At 39.0% G+C, this 20125-nt stretch overlaps 1 protein-coding gene across 2 annotated transcripts in view; it reads left to right on the top strand.

Annotated features, from left to right (window-relative positions):
- The window catches only part of pde2a (phosphodiesterase 2A), a 165865-nt gene that overhangs the window by 130658 nt on the left and 15082 nt on the right, over positions 1-20125 (top strand). For both annotated transcript variants that reach the window (XM_077723204.1, XM_077723205.1), the window contains exons 4-16: positions 543-631; positions 6607-6716; positions 8361-8416; positions 8532-8591; positions 8760-8916; positions 9402-9454; positions 11866-11940; positions 12025-12066; positions 12310-12378; positions 12473-12603; positions 18539-18650; positions 19360-19399; positions 19917-19980. In XM_077723204.1, the coding sequence (XP_077579330.1) occupies positions 543-631; positions 6607-6716; positions 8361-8416; positions 8532-8591; positions 8760-8916; positions 9402-9454; positions 11866-11940; positions 12025-12066; positions 12310-12378; positions 12473-12603; positions 18539-18650; positions 19360-19399; positions 19917-19980 (1058 nt within the window). The remainder of the gene's footprint in view (positions 1-542; positions 632-6606; positions 6717-8360; positions 8417-8531; positions 8592-8759; positions 8917-9401; positions 9455-11865; positions 11941-12024; positions 12067-12309; positions 12379-12472; positions 12604-18538; positions 18651-19359; positions 19400-19916; positions 19981-20125) is intronic.

The raw sequence follows: 20125 nt of genomic DNA, 5'->3' as shown, positions 1-20125 counted from the left end.
ACACACACACACACACACATATATATATATATATATATATATATATATATATATATATATATATATATATATATATATATATATATATATATATATATATATATATATATATATATATATATATATATATATATATATATATATATATATATATATATATATATATATATGAAAAAAATACAAACCTAATATATGCTTCATTCTAGGAATGCGTATGTGTTTATATATGTGTATAGTGCGGAAGATACACACACACACACACACACATATATATATATATATATATATATATATATATATATATATATATATATATATATATTTATATATATATATATATATATATATATATATATATATATATATATATATATATATATATATATATATATATATATATATATATATATATATATATATATATATATATATATATATATATATATATATATATATATATATATATATATATATATATATATATATATATATATATATATATATATGAAAAAAATACAAACCTAATATATGCTTCATTCTAGGAATGCGTATGTGTTTACACACTGGAAGGAAATTTGAGGCTGATGTCTGATGACCCACCGCATGAGCTGCCACAGGAGGGCAAGATCAGGTGTGTGTTGTTTTCTTTATGCGTATATCATGTGTGCGTGTTTTTGCTGTGAGTGGAGGACTGCTGTGTACTGATTTGCAGTAGCTCTGTCAAGAGTGACAGTGCCCTGAGAGGCATGGCAATAAGGGAAGGAAGAGGGGTGATTATGAGCTCAACGACGTCTTACCCATCACCCATGACAACTATGCATGAATTCCCCTCTATTTCTTCTCAGCTAGCAATCACCAGTGTTGAAATTAACGCAGTTACATGTTTTTCATTACATAAAGAAAAAACTATTTTGCTTTCACCTCGAACGCAACGGTTTACATTTTTCTACCTATCATCTATAATGGCGCTATAGTTCCTGTATAAGCGTTACCCACTTTACCAAAGGAAATGTCGTTATCTGTACTTATGAATGCAGCTGAGACAGACTGTCAGCAAACACAATTGCCTTTTATTCACATGAACTCCGCCAGCATTTTCACAATGTCTCCAATCCTCATGGGTCCCAATCTCTCAGCCTGCGGGCAATATTCAAGAGCACATCTGCAATTGCGCACAAGACTATCTGTCATTTACAGACGTCTCTGGTGCTGTCTCCGTTCCGTGGTTTTCTCAGTTGGCACTGTTTTTGAACAACCCTCTAGAGTCCACATGGCTCGTGTCATTCTAATAATATGAGTAAAACACGTCATGGCTTAGGTCATTGATTGGCTAACATAGGGCAGGCAATATGTCAGGGTAAGCCAATCAGAGACACTTTGAGAGTAGCGTGGATCTTACAAGTATGGCATACGAGCAAACAAACAAACCCTGTGTATGCACACACACAAAACTGTTTCAACAAAAGCACGCTGCAAAGGCAATTGAGAATCACACTGAAAGTGCTTTTCGGGATGCACATTTCATGGGGTGCTGGAGCCTATCCTAGCCAACTTTGGCACCAGTCATACAGATTTGGTAACGAGCCAAATATTTTATTCTTTTTTTTAAGTATAGTAACATAGTTACTTTCAATTAACTAGTAACTGAATTGAATTTCTTTTCAGAGAAGTAATAAAGTCTATAACCCTTTTTTTTTCAAAGTAACTTGAATAATACTGACAATCATACGACAATCGAAGACATTTCCCATTTCAGACTTTGCAGCCAAAGATTTCCAATGAACTTCTTACTCATTGCATTCAGTAGATGTTTGTACTTCCAAGGCCCTGCCCAGGTGGCATGGATAAACTTGCTCATATGCATAAAAATGTTATTAACGCAAGAACTACCTAGTGGGGTAGTGGTTCACTCGCCTCACTTCAGTGCAGACAGATTTGGGCTCGATTTTCGCTGGTGGTGAATGGTCGTCTGTCTCTCTGTGTGCCATACACCGACTGGCGACCAGTCTAGGGTGTAGTCTGCCTTTTTCCCAGAGTCAGCTGGTATAGGCTTCACCCCCCCCCCCCCCAACCCTTACGAGGATGTGCTGTATGGAAGTTGAATGGAATAAATGATTATAAACGCTGGCTCACTCATCTTTTGGTGCAAGCCCGTAAGGAGGACAACCTTCTTCCATCCTGACTGTTGTTTGTATTTTCTCTTGTGGAATACTTTATTCCATGATTTAGTATTGATATTATTGTTTTCTCTGTTGTGTCGACATTTTGTGGTGTCTTCTTCGGTTCACTTGAGAATTAAAGAACCTGTAAAAAGAAAAAGTCGACTAGAGCAATCTTTGCCGTGATTTTTTTCTCCTCATTCCCAATTAATATTTCAAATTGACAATATGTGCAATTGCCAAATTATTCATCCAACTACACAAAGAAAACTAAATATAAAAAACCTACCTGCGGATATTGATTCAGAAAGTAAGTCACGTTATTCATTTTTCTTCCTGCTGCCATGTTGGCGACATGAGCTAAACTGACTAGTAATGGCTACAAGCTTTCAGAGTTGACCTTGAATTTGAATAATGATAATGTCAAGCCCTCTGCCAAAAAAAAACATCGTCGGAACATACTACCCAAATAAAACCCATTTAGCTTTCATAAAGCTTTACCTATAAGTCATCTTCCTCAAGAATATTTCCCAAAATCAATCATATATTCATTAATTTTCTGAAATGGTGAACCAAATATTATTATATGCCGAGCATCGTTTTAGGAACAATAGCTAAGATTTCCATTTGATTAGGAAAATACAATGCATATGGTCAAAGTAACTTGCTTTATCAAATAACCATTTATGGGTGATAAAACAATATATACAAAATATGATACGAAGCAAAGAGCCACATTCATTTTTTGCCGGGAGCGCCATGTTTTGCCACCCCTGGTCTAGAAAATTGTTAAATTCGATGGCATGTCGTAATCAATCCAAAACAAAGCTAGAATGAGCTCACTGTATTCTTCGGCACGCCGTCTTTTTTGCTGGCTTTCTTCTTTGAATTGTGTGGGTGGTCCCTGTCTTCTGCTTGGGAGTTTCAGCATACATTTTGACATTTTTATGCATTCTTTTTATTATATTGAATACTTGGAAATTAGAAACTACTAGGGAGTGGAATTGTTCTGCTTGGAGAGCCCTCTCCACTAATTCCCTAGGCAAGAAAACTCTGAGGCACCCAAACTGGCCCCCAAACATTTATTTAACTCACATGACAATAGAAACATCATTTGCATAGAAGGATCAGACTAAATTCAAGGAGTCATAATGACTGGCCCAGGCTTTAGACTAGAGTCAACCAAAATGCCTGTTCATTGAAAGTAACTCAGCATTAAAGACATGACATAACATGATTAAGATAATTCATTTAATACAATAACTCCAACATAATGACATCTACTTTAAGTTACATCTTAAAATTGTGTCTGTTTTCCATGTCCCCCTCCACAAACACACCTGAATCAAATCATCAGGATCAATATGAAACTTCTGGACAGCTCAGTGATGAGTTGATGATTAGATTCAGGTGTGGTTGAGGAGGGAGATAGGGAAAACAGCCTGAATGGCCTATAGTAATTTGTACATGTCATGTTAAAAATATGAATTGCTGATGTATATGTTTTGCAGTAATCTAATACGTTTTCTTCATGGAAAAGTTTCTTCAGTGAAAAAGTCTTATAATGCACTTTAATAATTTTCTGGGGTTAAAATTGAGAATGTCTACGTATTTTAATGAGTGCACCAGAAATAGTTAAACTCAGACAAGGCCTTTTTCACAGCTTGCGGTCCCCGTTAATCAAGTCACCTCCTCAGTCAAACAGCGTGTCAAGGCTGTTTTATCTTGCTCTCTAACGAGAACTATCACTTGCCTGGCACTTTGGACAACACAGTTGTCACAGCAATCTTAACTTTATAACTAATGTTGATTAGCATGGGAAGATCATAGAACATTTATCTCCTTGAATATTTTACATCCAGATTTTGGGCCTTTCAAATACGATTTTTGCACGTGTTGCAGACTTTAGTTTCAAGACCAAAATTTGATGTTCTATAAGGGTAAATCTTTGGAGCTAAATAATATAAAATGTCTCATCATCTCACAATCAAGGCTTTCTTAAGGTAAACTCATTTTTAATGTGTACATTCTATTGCATTATACAATTATTTATGGTTACGCTATATTGTGATCTACTGATCTACTTTTCAAAACTCCCCTTCAACAATGACTTCCAAAAGATATCGTTTATATTGACAGTGTTTCTGAACCAATAGAAATGTTTCTCTGAGTTGGAACATCTGTTTTATGCTAAATAGCAGCAATCTGCACATAATACACTTCTCAAAACTAAATGTATTAATTAATTTTCTCCCACTTATTAACCCACTCTGAGTGCTTTATGTGTTTCACTCATGCTATGTCGTTATGCCTAATGACGCTCACAACGTACATTCAATATCGTTAGTGCAACCTTAATGTGGGTAATTATAAAATGATGAAGTCATCACTCCCACATATACTCATTAGGTGCATTCATACTCATCTTAGGGTACAATATGTATACAAAAACTGTATCACGGTATCTTTACAAACACTATAAACTTAAATTCCACTCATTCTGTATTTATGTCACAGGCCTTGCTAAAGTGACAGCTCAATTTATGCAATCTATGATCAAATCATGTACCTTTCACTGTGTAATTACACAGTAAAAGGTACATTTTACATACAGTAGCAAACTAAATTACAGTGGCGTTCCTCGTGACCCACAGTGGGAGTTACTTTATTTGCCTTTTGCTCTCCCGTGTGTGAATTTACTCAGTGACAGCACATTAAAGCCGCTTCAAAAATGGGCAACACAAAAAGGTCAATTCCCTTTACTACCATTGTAAGCCCTGACAATAATGCTTTTTGACTCAAACACACCGTTTTTAGTGAGCTGAATGAATGCTTACTCAGTAGAGAGGGAACCATTCCCATTTGCTTACAATGTTAGAGCATTCAGACTCTGAGCACATGGTTGATTTGATTGGATTTATTTAATAACAGCATATATTAATGAACATATTTATATTCATGTTAATGATATGTAAATATGTAAGATTGTAGCCGAGAGCTAATATCCATCTTTAGTCCCTTGTGTAGGTTGAAAATAAACGATGACACATACAAGACACACACACACATACACACACACTTAGCACAGTTTAAGACAGTGCTGTGATCGCAATTTTGTTCGTAAAACAGCCAGACTTTAACATGATTGGCAAAGAGGTTCAGAGACGGGAGTTCACATGTGTTAATTGGTATTGAGTTCCAGGTATGTGCAGCACGGATAGAGAAGGTGCTTTGGCTGAAAGCACTCTTTTTGAAAAGAACTACACAGTCACCTCTAGAGCCAGCCGGCCATTGTTGATGTGTTGGAGGTTTTTCTTGTACAAAATCTTGCAGTGGAGGAGGAGCTTTTTGCTGGAAGTTTTTTTAAATGTAGATGGCATCTACATATTTAACAGTATTGTCTTGCATTTGTGGTTTTTTTAACATCTGACAGTAGAGGTGCGTTTTTGGCTTTCTGTCCAATACTTTCAGAGCTTGCTTATAAATGATTTTAATTGGTTTTAGTGTTGTTTTGCAGCCTGATCCCCAACTAGTTAGGGAGTAAGTTGTAGAAATTAGAAACCACAAGGGAGAGGAATCATTCTGCTTGGAGAGCCCTCAGCACTAATTCCCTTGGCAAAAAAAAACAACTCTGGGGCGCCCAAACTGACCCCCTAACATTTATTTAAGTCGTCCTTGGGCTAGTCAGGAGACATAGTCTCCCTAGCGTGCCCTGTGGCCTCCTCCCAGTGGGACATGCCCAGAACTCCTCCTTAGAGAGGCGTCTGGGGGGCATCCTGATCAGATGCCTGTGCCAATTCATTGACACCCCAACGGAGGGGCTGCCCCACTATTTGAGAAGTACTATTACATTTAAAAAAAAGGAAATAAAAAGGGATTGTTGTTGTTTTAAGACAGCCATTGGGAGGCCAGCAGATTGTAGAGAGATTGTCACTCAAGATGCAACGTTGCCGCGACAATTTCAAAGTAAAATAATGGAACAGGAAATTTATGTAATGGAGGGATTCTTAACTTGGATCTTGTTTAGATACAACCCACAAGTGTACCACCAATGATTACATCAAGGAAAACAGTTTTTGTTTGCTTTTCTATTTTTAAGATTTTTTCAGGTTTTGCCAAAAATGCCAAGGGAGAAAACTCGATCAGATAAACATTTGTCCCATCTTACTACTTTGATCTCAAGCCCAAATATACTACAATACTTTTGGAGGGCAGTGTATATCCAGTTGGATGGATATATATCTTCATCAAATGGATGTCATTACACAATACATAATTTGTCTGATCACGTGTTTTCTTTTCTTTGACTTGTTCTCCTATGCAGGCACATGGACTTTAAATTTGCTCTAGTTGTCCTTGTTGATCTTTAGCTTTCTGTTTTTCTACCCTCTCCTGTGGGTTAACAGCATGTGTCCAACCTAAATTAAACAAGTTGTCTTCTCCCCAGGAGTATTCTCGACCAACGGACTCGATGTCAATGTGCTGGCTTTCCCCCTTCGGAACTGCCAGAAAAATACAAAATCTGTCTTGCAGCCCCACTAAAGGCACACCAAAAAGGTATGTGTAGACATTTTGCTTTTAACTCATTTATTAAACTCAACATACTCTACTGTATTACAAATTACTCAAGTAAAATAATTACATATTCTGAACCAATGGGTTTTACAGATGTTTTACAAAATAAGCTAAATATTATTGTAAATTAAAAGTTTAGCTATTTATCAATTTAAGTTGTGGCTAATCACCTAATATTTATATCCGTAGCGTGTATTTAATTTGTTGAGGTTGTGTGTACTCCCATTCATGTCACATGTTTTTTGGGGGTTTTAGTGGTTGCGTGTGTTTCCTTGTGTGTCCTGTCCGCGTGATTGTATGAGTTTCACCTGCTGTGTCTTTTCTGACTCTCCTTCCCTTAAATGACCCAGGTGTTTGTTATTGTTATCAACCTGTCTCTGTAAAACCTGTGTTCGTGTGCATCAGCGTGCAAGTACTTTCTGTGTTTGGTTATGTCACGGGCATCCCGGTGGCTGAGTCGTTAGCACATCGGCCTCACAGCTCTGGGGTCCTGCGTTCAAATCCAGGTCATGTCCCTGGGTGGGTTTCCTCTGGGTACTCTGGTTTCCTCTCACATTCCAAGAACTTCCATGGTAGGCTGATTGGGCACCCCTAGGTATGGGTGTGAGTGTGCATGATTGTCCGTCTCCTTGTGCCCTGCAATCGGCTGGCCACCGATTCAGAGTGTCCCCCGCCTCTGGCCCAAAGTCAGCTGGGATAGGCTGCAGCACCCCCCGTGACCCAAGTGAGGATAACACCGTTCAGAAAATGAGATGAGATAAGATGAGGTTATATTGGCTCCTCGTCTGTTGAGGTTTTTTCTTGTTAAATTTTCCCAGTTTTACGTTTTTAGAGTTTTTTTTGTTGTTGTTTTTTCATTAAAACCTTGAATTTGTGCACCAGCAGTCCCTTTTTGTCGTCTACTTCCTGCGCCTTAGGGCCCACTCTACACTGCAACCGAGGAAATTCACAAAAGCATGCTGAACACCTATAATTACTTATTATTATTAATAGGAAGAAAAAAATGATTGAACAGTGTACAAAACCAAAAAAAAGAAACAGGAGCATAATGCAAGTTAACCACTTGTAATAAAAAGTAGATGCTCTCCTTGTCTTAGCCTAAAATAAACAACATTTTAGTGCTATCCAAAATACGCATGGTGTATTCCCTTTTACATGTAAACCTTAAAATAATAATTGAAAGAATGAATTGATAGATGAAGACTTGTTTACCCGTGAGGATAAGTTGTACAGAAAATGGATAGATGGACATGTTTAGTCAACATGTATTGTTATTAACTAGGCATTCACATGTGGAGAAAGTTCAACTTTCATCAATGTTCTTATTTTAACAATGTGCTGATCCTCTCTATATGATTATAATAATAAGTGTTTTGCAAGGACGTTTATTGTGTCCTTGTTGAATTCATGTTCTATTCACGCATTTCTATTAGGAACAGTCACAAAGAAAACAAATTGGATTTAAAAATATAAAAAAGAAAGTAAGCTTAAGAGTAAAGCAAGGACAAAGACGGGAAATGAAAAGGGTGATTAAAGAAGTGAATTTAGATCTATGCCTCCAGCAATATTTTGCTTCGGTCGCCTTCTTTCAATTCTTCCTTTTATCAAGTCTTGCATTTTTTTCAGCTGTTGTTATTCCTATCTTGGACCAGGGGCGGACCAAGGCCATTGCTGTCTTACTGGTTAGTCCCTTCTTACTTTTGCAAACCAATCTATCCAGTCAAAAAGCACTACTATGTTTATCATATACATGAAATTGAGTTTTTCTTTGCCTATATGAATGGGTTTGTGTTGCAGATGCGCTGTAGTCCTCTCACTGATCAAGATGAAGTGCATCTTAACATGCTGGAAAAACATGTAGGTTTCCCTCAATAACATTGCACATACTGCACTGAAGCAAGTCTTAACATTGTACGTACTGAAGAAACCCACGAAGCGGTTTTCCATCTCATCACAAAGTTAATTTGGCTCACATCAATGTTTGATTGACCTTTTGTTATTGTGTATTGTTGCGTATTGTTACAGGCCTCGGTGGCATGCGTTCGCGTCCAACTTGTTCAGGCGTCCTACCAGAGGCCCCCGCTCAGCCCCTCACCCATTCAACCCCCCAATGCACTGCTGAACCTCGATGTGTCGGACCAGGACTACAACGAGTTGGATCGTAACATACTCCAACTTTGTGGTATGTCACAGACACACATTGAGTGATGTGAACAATGCTAATGGACTGGGACGTACTGATTGATCGATGTAGGAATTGAGATAGATTTAATGACGTATAGAGTTTGCAATCTCATGCATAATTGCACTTGATAACGCTACTCGTCAATGCACAAACATACATCAGCTTTTATTTACTCGTCTCTAATTGTTGACAAATGAGCGTAGACTCAGGGTGTCCTTCCTATCCTCTAACTGGCTCTTCCTTTTGTTTTGTTGCCTGTATGTCAATCCCTGACTTCTTGCTTCCCTGCAGTCTCCACTTTTCTTGTCTAGATTATTCCACTATCTGTTTGCTAGTTCGTGGTCACCTCCCCCTGACCTCTCTGCCACAAAGCATCTCTCTAGCGATTGTTTTCTGTCCAATTGCGTACATGTTCTGCATTTTTCTCCTTCGCTCCTTGTTGTTCTACAGTCATTACTCACCCGCTTTCCCCTGTCTTTTAGGTGAGCTTTATGACCTTGATGCAGCCTCTCTTCAGCTCAAAGTCATCAATTATGTAAGTGCTTGATATCAGCGGTACAATTTCACATGTATAGTATATGCTATACCATACCTTCCAAACATGAAAACCTCCCAAGTGCCTGCTTCCTATCTACACCTCGAGCTGTAGGAATAACACTCCCTACCCAAGATTGACAATCTGTGTAACAAAGGAAAAGAGTGAAATGTGATTGATTGGTGGGATGAAGGCTGGCAATAATTTAGATAAGCGAAAAACATGGACCTTGGAAAAGTCTCATTGTCATCTGGAGTAAAGGACAATTGCAAACTAGAGGAAGTGTAAAAAATAAGGGTACAACTAAATTGATATGATCAAATTAATCAGAGGTTTTGTAGTTAGGTTTGTTTGATGGACGGGCGGATTGATGCATGGATAGATGGATGGATTGGATGGATGGATAGATGGATGGATTGGATGGATGGATAGATGGATGGATTGGATGGAAGGATGGAAGGAAGGATGGATGGATGGATGGATGGATGGATGGATGGATGGATGGATGGATGGATGGATGGATGGATGGATGGATGGATGGATGGATGGATGGATGGATGGATGGATGGATGGATGGATGGATGGACGGACGCAAGCACGGACGGACGCACGCACGCACGGACGGGCGGCCGGGCGGTTGGACGGACGGACGGACGGACGGACGGACGCACGGACGGTCGGACGGACGGACGGACGGATGGACGGATGGATGAAAGGATTTTATTGATTCAAAACTATGGAAAGACAATCTGAGAAATTTCCAATTATCTGAAGGTAAAGTGCAATTGTAGGATACAATCCAATATTTAAATAGTCAAAAAAAGGAGAAAATTGCAATGTGCACATTTCTATTTTACTAATAGAGGAACCGGAAAAATAAATGGTTATTTTTCATTCATTCATTTTCTGACCCACTTTATCCTCATTAGGTTCGTGGGGGGTGCTGGAACCTATCCCAGCTAAGTTGGAGGTGGGGAGTCTGGGGACACCCTGAATCACTGGCCAGCCGATCACAGGGCACAAGGAGAGGGACAACAATGCACACTCACACCCATTCCTAGGAGCAATTTAGTGTCCAATCAGCCTGCCATGCATGTTTTGCGGATGTGGGAGGAAACCGGAGAACCCGGAGAAAACCCACAAAGGCCCAGTGAGAACATGCAAACTCCAAAAAGGTGGACCAACCTGGATTTGAGCTCATACTAAACACTCAGCCGCCGGGCCGCCCATGTTCCAAACAGTCAAGCTTTTTTTAAAAAAAAACATTGGAAGTCTTTTGTTGACCCAGTCACATTTTCTTAATCAGGCCTCATGCATCAAATTCGAAATGAGAGGAAATTTTTGCACAAGAATAAAACAGCTTGAGCACTGAATATCTTTTCTTTGTAGTGTATTTAATTTGATTATAGACTAAGTTACAGAATGGCTCATCTTAATTGGAATTGGAGTGTAAAAATAGGTAAGAGATGATCATGAAGAGTTCAAGTTAGCAGAAAATTGTAGGTTCCAAAAAATTCATTTATTTTGTTGAGTGGTGCTTCGCTTTGTATGGTTTTCATTGGTTGAAGTTATTTGGGTAAAGGGGGAGAATGTCTTTCCTACTTGCGAAATCATAATGTGTTGAGTGCGTGTGTTCATGTTTGCACACTGTTGTTGGCTGTCGCTAGCATTTAATCTGTTCCTGCAGCCAGCATTATGGATTACAGAAGTGTGAAGGCGCACTATTATATATACTGTCAGAGGTGAATGAATAAATATGCACATAGTGTGTGTACTGATGTACATGTGCACCCAAAATAAAGCATGCAAACTCATTAAGTACATATAATGGAATTTAAGGTCTTTTATTAAATTATTACAACCTTTACAAAGATTAGTGTGCTGCCATCCTGCCACATCCACAACAATAAACTATTATACTATTTAACTGTGTCAATCCAAGAAGATTATTATCTTTTTAAAGGCTGACTTTTAATAAAATAGAGTCCTTATTATTATCCTTATTATTTGGTCATACAATGGTACATTGAAATACGAGCTTAATGGGTTCTGGAACTGAGCTCGTATGTCGATTTACTCGTACTCAAATCAAGATTTCCTATAGAAATGAACTAAAAACAAATTAATTTGTTACAACCCTCTGAAAAAACACCAAAAAACAGGATATTGGAATGAAGAAACATTTTTATTTGTTCTAATTCGCCATATATAAACAGTAGTAACAAATAACTAGTGGTTATGATGTTTAATAGTACTAAAGTTAGACAGATTTTGCAGAGTAGAGAGAGGGGGGTCCCAACCCAAGTAAGGATAAAGCAGTTCAGAAAATGCGATGAAAAGAGATGACAGTCTATGTCAAATTCCTGCAATTTGAGGCCATCATCATATTTTCTGTTTTTGTGTCTACTCAGCTGCAGCAGCAGACTCGGTCACAGTGTTGTTGCCTACTGTTAGTCTCTGAGGACAACCATCAGCTTTTCTGCCAGGTATGTTCAGATAAGCAATGTGGAACATTTTCTTTATATTGAAAAAAATCTTTCGCATCTTGTAAACCTGTAATTCTTCTTTAGGTAGTTGGAGACAAAGTTCTGGAGGAGGAGATCAGTTTTCCGGTGAGGCCAGGAATCATGTTTTCCATGAGTAATGTGTCTAATGTTGTGAATACAGAAAATATTTAACAACAAAAATTCTAATAGAAATTGCATGAGTGCCAAATGGTGACAAAAAGAGAGAATTGCACAGTTCCTGTAAAAACTTTGAGATGGATTTTGAAACAGCATTTTCTGCCTTAATACCCAATCAATGATGTGAAGAGCTGCCCTTTTAACAACCACCATTTCTCCTCATGTTCACAGTTGATGTTCGGACGTTTTGGTCAGGTTGTGGAGAAGAAGAAGTCGATTACACTTCAAGACATCAGTGCTGTAAGCAAAATAATCTCATTCCATCTGTCTGTCTAGCTAACAGAGAAGAGTGTTTGTTCTCTGTGCACACTGATCAAATCTTTCTGCCTGTCAGGAGGAGCGCAGGCAGCTGTCCAGTATGTTAGGCTGTGAAATTTCCTCCTTGCTGTGCGTCCCAGTTGCAAGCAGGGCTACTGGTCAAGTAGTGGCGCTTGCATGCGCCTTCAACAAGCAGGGTGGACAGAGGTTGGTGGATTTTTTTAAAATATAGATAAATAGCTTCCTCTGCTTGTCATTCTTATTGATGTGATGTGTTATCATCCAATTTTCCATGGTTAATTTGATAAAGATTAACATATAGTGTTTTTGGAATCGTTTGCCGAATATTTCCATGGAAAATTTTAATGAGTCCACTAGGAAAAAGTTGGGAGTTGCATAAATCTGAAAATGCAGCACAGTAAATGGCAAGTCTTAATTTACCTTCTAGAATAAGGGTGTCAGACTCACGGGCCGGTTAATGTCAACGTTTCACGTGGGCCGGGCCATTTTAGATATAATATTTAGATTATTTTTTTATAAATGGATTAAAAGAACTGGATTAAAAACCCTGAATATTCATTTTTTTGAAGATCTAAAACATTACTTTAGTTTTTTTTTATGTTTTTAGATTTTACAAAATTATTTTTGAACTAAAAAAGACCGAAAAAATATTAAAAAACGTCAATTATTGATTTAAAAGGGGGAAAATTAGGAAATATAATATACATCTATACTCTTTATTTTAATTTGATCCTAAAACGGAAAGTCAGCACTCATGATTTACTTTCCCAGGCCACACAAAATGATGCAGCGGGCCAGATTTGGCCCCCGGGCCGCCACTTTGACACAGAAGGTTTACAGAAGGCGGTCTAGAAGGTTTTGGTTGTAATTTCATTTTCTTACATGATCTAAATTAACTGAATATAATCTAGATATAGTTTAATCTGGGGCCCGGTGGAGCGAGTGGTTAGTGCGCCGGATTCACAGCTCTGTGGTCCTGGGTTCAAGTCCAGGTTGGTGCATCTGTGTGGAGTTTACATGTTCTACATTCCTGCGTGGGTTTGCTCCTGGTACTCTGGTTTCCTCCCACATTCCAAAAACATGCATGGTAGGCTGATTGGACACTCTGGCCCGGAATCATCTGGGATAGACTCCAGCACCCCCTGTGACCCTAATGAGGACAAAGCACTTAGTAGTTTATTAATTCATTCATTTATCTTCTATACCGCACATTCTCAAAAGGGTTGCGGGGGTTGCTGGAGCTCAACCCGGCTGACTTCAGGCGAATGGCATACTACACCCTAGATTGGTTGGCCAGTCAGCCATAGGGTACACAGACAGACAAACAATCATCCACACTTACAGTCATACAGCCACCAGCGGCAATCAAACCCGCGCCTGCTTGCACTGAAGTCAAGCGAGTGAACCTCTACACCACAAGGCGGCTGTAAATAGTTTATGTGCCCTACATTTGACTTCCGACATGATCAAAGGGTTCCCTGCCTCTTATTTTCGACCCATATAAGGAAAAGGGGGAAAAAAGATGTGTGGATGTTGGAAATATATGACAATGAATAGTTTTTAGCATTGAATGTAAATGTTTCCCTTTTGAAAGAGCAGGAATGCAAGTATATGAATATAACATTTACAAAATGTGATATTAGATTTGCCTTAAGATTTGTTGATAGGAAACAAATTTACTCCACTTGTTACTATGATTTTTGTAAACAAGATTCTCTTGAAATTCCTGTGAATGGAAATATCCCACTGAATTTTTAATTTAGTATTACTTACCCACTTGGCACTTGATGGTGTAGTGCAGGGGTTGGGAACTGTGGCTCGGGAGCCACATTTGGTTCTTTTGATGGGTCCGTATGGCTCCCTGTGATATAAAATATGGAAATCACTGTAGGAATAGGAAGTGTCACTTTGGCACTCTGGAATTGAAACTACTTCTAGCGCCACTTGCCACATGTATGTTTTCTTTTAATTTCAAAGATTGGCTCTCAATTAATAATATTTCAAAATTTGAATTGTTTAAGGCTCTTTCCGTCAAAACGGTTCCCGATCCCTTGTGTAGTGGTTCACTCACCTGATTTCGGTGTATGCAAGCACGGCCTTGATTCCCGCTCAGTGGCTTTATGATTGTCTTTCTGAGAGCCCTACAACTGGTTGGCGACCAGTCGAAGGTGTGGTCTGCCTTTCCCCTAAAGTCGGCTAACCCCACAAACCTTACGAGGATACGCGGTACGGAAAATGAATGAATGAATGTAATACCCACTTTGAAATTGTTCAGAATTTTCTGCCAAACATGGGTGGCAAACCAGCAGTCTTATCGTTTTTCCCTGCCTGTGGGACCACCTGTTTCATCTTAACGCAGTTACTTAACAATAGTGTCTAGACTGGTCGCCAGTAGGGCACACAGAGAGACAGACAACCATTCGCACTCACAATCCCACGCTTGTCAGTAGTGAAGTAAAACGTGTGAATCATCGGCCATAAATATATTCATTCATTCATTTTCTGAACCACTTTATGCTTATTTGGGTTGCAGAGGGTGCTGGAGCCAATCCCAGCTGAGTTCGGGCCCGAGGCGGGGGACACCCTAAATTGGTGGCCAGCCAATCGCAGGGCACAAGGAGACAAACAACCATTCACGCTCACATTCATACTTCGGGACAATTCAGAGCGTCCAATCAGCCTATCGTGCATGTTTTTGGGATGTGGGAGGAAACCAGAGTACCTGGAGAAAACTCACGCAGGCCCGGAGAGAACATGTAAACTCCACACAGCTGGTGGATCAACCGAATTTAGGTATGTATAACATTTCTATCAGTATATTCTGTTCTCTATTTTTTCCTCCAAACAACAAATACACTCCCAGCTATCCTCATAAGTGCTTATCTTTTGTATGCATGCACTCTCTGCATTCTGCGATAGATGGATAAAAATCATGTGTTTTATTTTCTTGGCAGCTCGTTGTAATAGTAACAGCCCAACTGAGGGTATACATGCAACAAACAATATGATATACAAGCAAAATACACAAAGTATTATTTACTAAAAAATGGGAAATGAGGTCAAAGTATCCATTGCCCATGGTTTATTAGATACAGTATTTGGCTAGAATGTTATCACAACAACACTTTTTGGCAATTTTGACGATGGTGTGTGAGTGGTGGCCTCACACTTCTGGGGTCAAGGGTTCAATCCATGGTCAGTCCTCACTGTGTAGAGTTCGCATGTCACCCTGGGCTTCCGTGGGTTTTTCTCTAAGTACTCCGGCTTCCTCCCACATTACAAAAATATGCATAAGGCTGGTTGGACAGTCTAAATTACCCCTAGGTATCATTGTGAGCATGTATGGTTGTCAGCTCTACAACTGAACACTATTTCAGGGTGTCCCACGTCTAGTGCCACAAGGCTCTTGTGAGGATAAGCGGCTTGTAAAATGATTGAATAAAGCGGTTCAGAAAATGAGATCAGATGAGAAATAATAGTAAAAGCATTTATTTAATGGTGTAAAAAAATAGAGCTAGTTTTGGTTGGTGAGGATTACGAATCAATGGTACCCCGTATTTGACTTTGTGACCCATTTTGCTATTAAAATAGTGCACAGTAAATCCTCTAACTTGCTTTTTTTTTTAACACTGATTGTAATTAACAAAGCCGCCTGATGGTGTAGAGCACAGGTGACAAACTGATTCCAGAAAGGGCAAAGTGGGTGCAGGAATTTGTTCCAACCCACCAAGAGAACACCTTTTCACTTTCAATTTGTTCTCTTACAACTGTAATCAGTTGATTGCAGTCAGGTGCTGCTTCTTCCATCAGACCTCCTCATTGGCCCAACTGTCTACGCTGTTTCGATTCCCGTTAGTGGCGGTATGATTGTGAGTGCAGTTGGTTATTTGTCTTTACAGCGCACTAGCGACCAGTTTAGGGTGTAGTCTGTCTCATCTCATTTCATTTTCTGAACCGCTTTTTCCCCACAAGGGTCGCGGGGGGTGGTGGAGCCTAACCCAGCTGACTTAGGGTTAAAGGCGAGGGAGACTTGGAATTGGTGGGCAGCCAATTGCAGGGCACAAGAAGACAAACAACCACTCACGCCCACACTCATACCTAGGGGCAATTTAGAGTGACCAATCAGCCTACCAGGCATACTTTCGGAATGTGGAAGGAAACCCGGAAAAAAACCCACACAGGCCCGGGGAGAACATGCAAACTCCACACATGTGGACCGACCTGGATTTGAACCCAGGTCCCCCACTGTGAGGCCACTGTAGTAACCACTCATCCACCGAGCTGCCCGTGGTGTAGTCTATGTTTCTCCCAAAGTCAGCTGGGATAGAATCCAGCAACCTCCTCAACCATTGGATGCGTAGTAAGCAAAATGAATGAATGAATGTAATAAACAAGATGTCATTGGTCTAGGATAAATTTTACAAAGATTATTCTGTATTAAAATATTCATCCATCGGTGTATGGAAAATCGAAGATTATCAGATTTAGTCAACATATGGGATCCAAATTGACTTTTCACGTGCTTTAAGCACATCACGATTTTCATCTGCTGAAAATAAATTCACTAAGAAAAGATGTGCGTGTGCTCTGTAGGATTACTTCTCTTTAGAAACTAATGATAGTAACAGAGCAATGTGTACCATAACAACTAGACGGACCTCATCCAGGACTGGTCGCTAGTTAGTCACAGTGCACCTACATTATTCTGTAGAGACAGAAAAATGTTCACACTTACCACCACACCGTCATTGAGTGGGAAGTGAATCCACGCTGCTTGCACAAAGGTCAGCCATTCCCCCGCTGTCTTTCCTGTTAAATGTTTAATTTACATATAGAGCCATGAGGAAAAAAAAATGATGAATACATTTTGGTAGTCCTGTCATGTTCTAGTCAAGCCTGTTTTTGCTCTCAACTGAGAAGAAAGTGTGCATATAATCCATCAAAGACAGCCTTTAATCTTGTGTAGGCACAACTGCAAAGTGGGCATTTATAATCTAAAAACAGGATCTGGATGCCATATTTTTACCAGTCGATACGCTTTTAGGATGTATAGTTGGTGTTACTGACAGATCTTGATAAGGAGTTGTGGGATTTTCTTATTCAATAGAAAATTACAAAACGCTATTCAAAAGTATTTGAAAGAAAACCGGTGGAGAGCTGCAAGAATGCACATTATATACATTGTAAGTGTTTCTCTTTGTGTTTTCTGCAACTTCTGGTCTTTGTAAGCAGAGTCCTGCTGGCCTTCAAACTTTTCAATGTGCTTCAAGGCTATTTTCTCAAAAAGCAAAATAATACGCCTTTAAAAAAAGAAGGAAAAACGGAGAAACACAATCAAGAACTTTGTTTAGTGTTCCATCACGTGTCAGCCACCTCAAAAAGGCCTGTGTATATTGTGGGAGTTGACTTTGTTTCACTTGATCAGAGGCTTGCTCAAGGCCAGATATTACTCCTTTTTTTCACAGGTTTCCCACGAATCTCCGCTAAGGGCAAGAAAGCCCTGGAGCTTGTCTTTAAATCTTAACATTCGAGCAATAATAAGCCACTGCCCTCTTTAGACTAGAAAAGGAAACTGCAGGTAATGATTTTACATCTTAATCTGCTACCCAATCTTCATTTTCCAGACATGATTAGACATGGAAGCATACTCACTGCTCAGTCTACATTAGTAAGCCGCTTATGTATTTACACTCACGCTATTCAAATACACATGTCATTGTCCTATATAGTGCTCACATTATTTCATCAATCTGCTGTAACAAGATACATTTAGTCCGCATTGAAGATACAAAAAAATAATTTCATTATTGATGTTTCTAAAAAACCAGACCAATGGAAAAGAGGTCATCATAAATTATCAGAATTCTAAGATCGTTCTTCCTTCCTGTATGGAGTTTGCTTGATCTCCCCGGGCGTGCGTGGTTTTTGTGTGTAAGCATGAATGGTTTTCCCCACCTGGTGACCATAGTTGGATGGGATATCACCCATGTGAGGATAAGTGGCACAGAAAATGAATCTGTTTTCAAAATTTCCTTTTTTTCTCCAACTCGTGGGTTGTTTTTCTGAATCTTTATTGACTTTAGTAAAAGTGCATTTAATAATAGACACATGTTCCTCACAGACACACAGAGGCGGATGAGTATGCCATCCAGCACTGTTTCTGCTACACTTCAACAGTCCTCACTTCAACATTGGCCTTCCAGAAGGAACAGAAACTCAAAGTGGAATGCCAGGTAACATGTCCATGAAACACACTAAATCAAGGGTGTCAGACTTGGGTTGGTTCGAGGGCCATTTTAGATATAATATTTCTATTTTTTTTTAATAAATGGATTAAAAGAACTGGATGAAAAGCCCTGAATGTTCTGTTTTTTAAAGATCTAAACCAATGTTTATTATAGCTTTTTTTATATTTTTATATTTTACAAAATGATTTTTGAACTAAAAACATGACAGGTATTGATTTAAAAGGAGGAAAATCAGGAAATTTAATATTCTAAATTTATGATCCTAAAACAGAAAGACGCCAGTCATGGTTTACTTTCCTGGGCCACACAAAATGATGTGGCGGGCCAGATTTGGCCCCCTGGCCGCCACTTTGACAGGCAATAAATGATTGGTCCCCAAATCATATCACTATGTGATGTTTGCATGTTCTCTACGGGCTTGTGTGGGTTTTCTCTGGGTACTTCGCTTTCCTTCCACATGAACAAAACATACAGGTTTGTGTTTGAACCCCAGTGAATGATTTTGCCAAACCTAAAATCTAAGTGGATTGTACATTTTAGCTTCATTATTGGCAACCAATTAGTTAATTTTGCTAAGTATTCTTTGAGGTGGTACTTTCTGTAAAATCTTTTAAGAACCACTTTGTCAGCATGATTTATTATACATGAGCATTCTATCTAAAACGATTTTGATGTGCACTGTTTCTCTACATAGGCACTCTTGCAAGTGGCCAAGAACCTCTTCACACACTTGGGTAATGTTATTCCCCTGTTTTAGATTAGATTAGAAAACTTTATTCATCCCGTATTCGGCAAATTCTGGAATTCATGACAGTATCTAGTCGGCAGTGACAGATGACTTCCCTAGTAAACGTCCAATATAGTTAAGCGATCACCTAATGAAACATGCGGCACATGTAATGGAGCAAAGTTGATTACAGGGATGTGCAGCCATAAAATCAGGAGGCAATGAAAAGTGAAAGCTTCAGACTTTTCAAGTGTCTTAAAGAGTATAAGCACCAAGAGTACAATTAATCTTTGCTAGCACCATCCAGATTGCCGCTCCAACTGAATTGATCAATCTGTTTGTGAAAGAAATAGCACCTATTTGCATTGGACCCTATTAACAATAGAGCTTATCAGCTTGTACAAATGAATCAGCGTGCCTTGTGGTTCTACCTGTCTTTGTTTATCTACTCCTTTAATTGCCTTAATTTCCCCTCCCATTTTATTTTTACTCCTTCTCGTCCTGTCATTCTTTTTTTCTTACAGATGATGTGTCAGTGCTCTTACAGGAAATTATAGTGGAGGCCAGGAACCTCAGTGGTGCAGAGATGTAAGTCAGCATGTAAAGGAACAGCGTGAATGTCTTTATCTTCTTTTGCAAAATGCTATCTTGCTTCGTTTAATGAAGGTTGAAAATGGCGTGAGGTGAAATAGAATAAATTATCATTATTCTTTCCTGAACCTCACTGTCTGCC

This window comes from Stigmatopora nigra, chromosome 8 (assembly GCF_051989575.1).
Source record: "Stigmatopora nigra isolate UIUO_SnigA chromosome 8, RoL_Snig_1.1, whole genome shotgun sequence".
Lineage (NCBI taxonomy): Eukaryota > Metazoa > Chordata > Actinopteri > Syngnathiformes > Syngnathidae > Stigmatopora > Stigmatopora nigra.
Note: the sequence above shows the minus strand (reverse complement) of the source record. Positions and strands in the feature narration are given on the sequence as shown.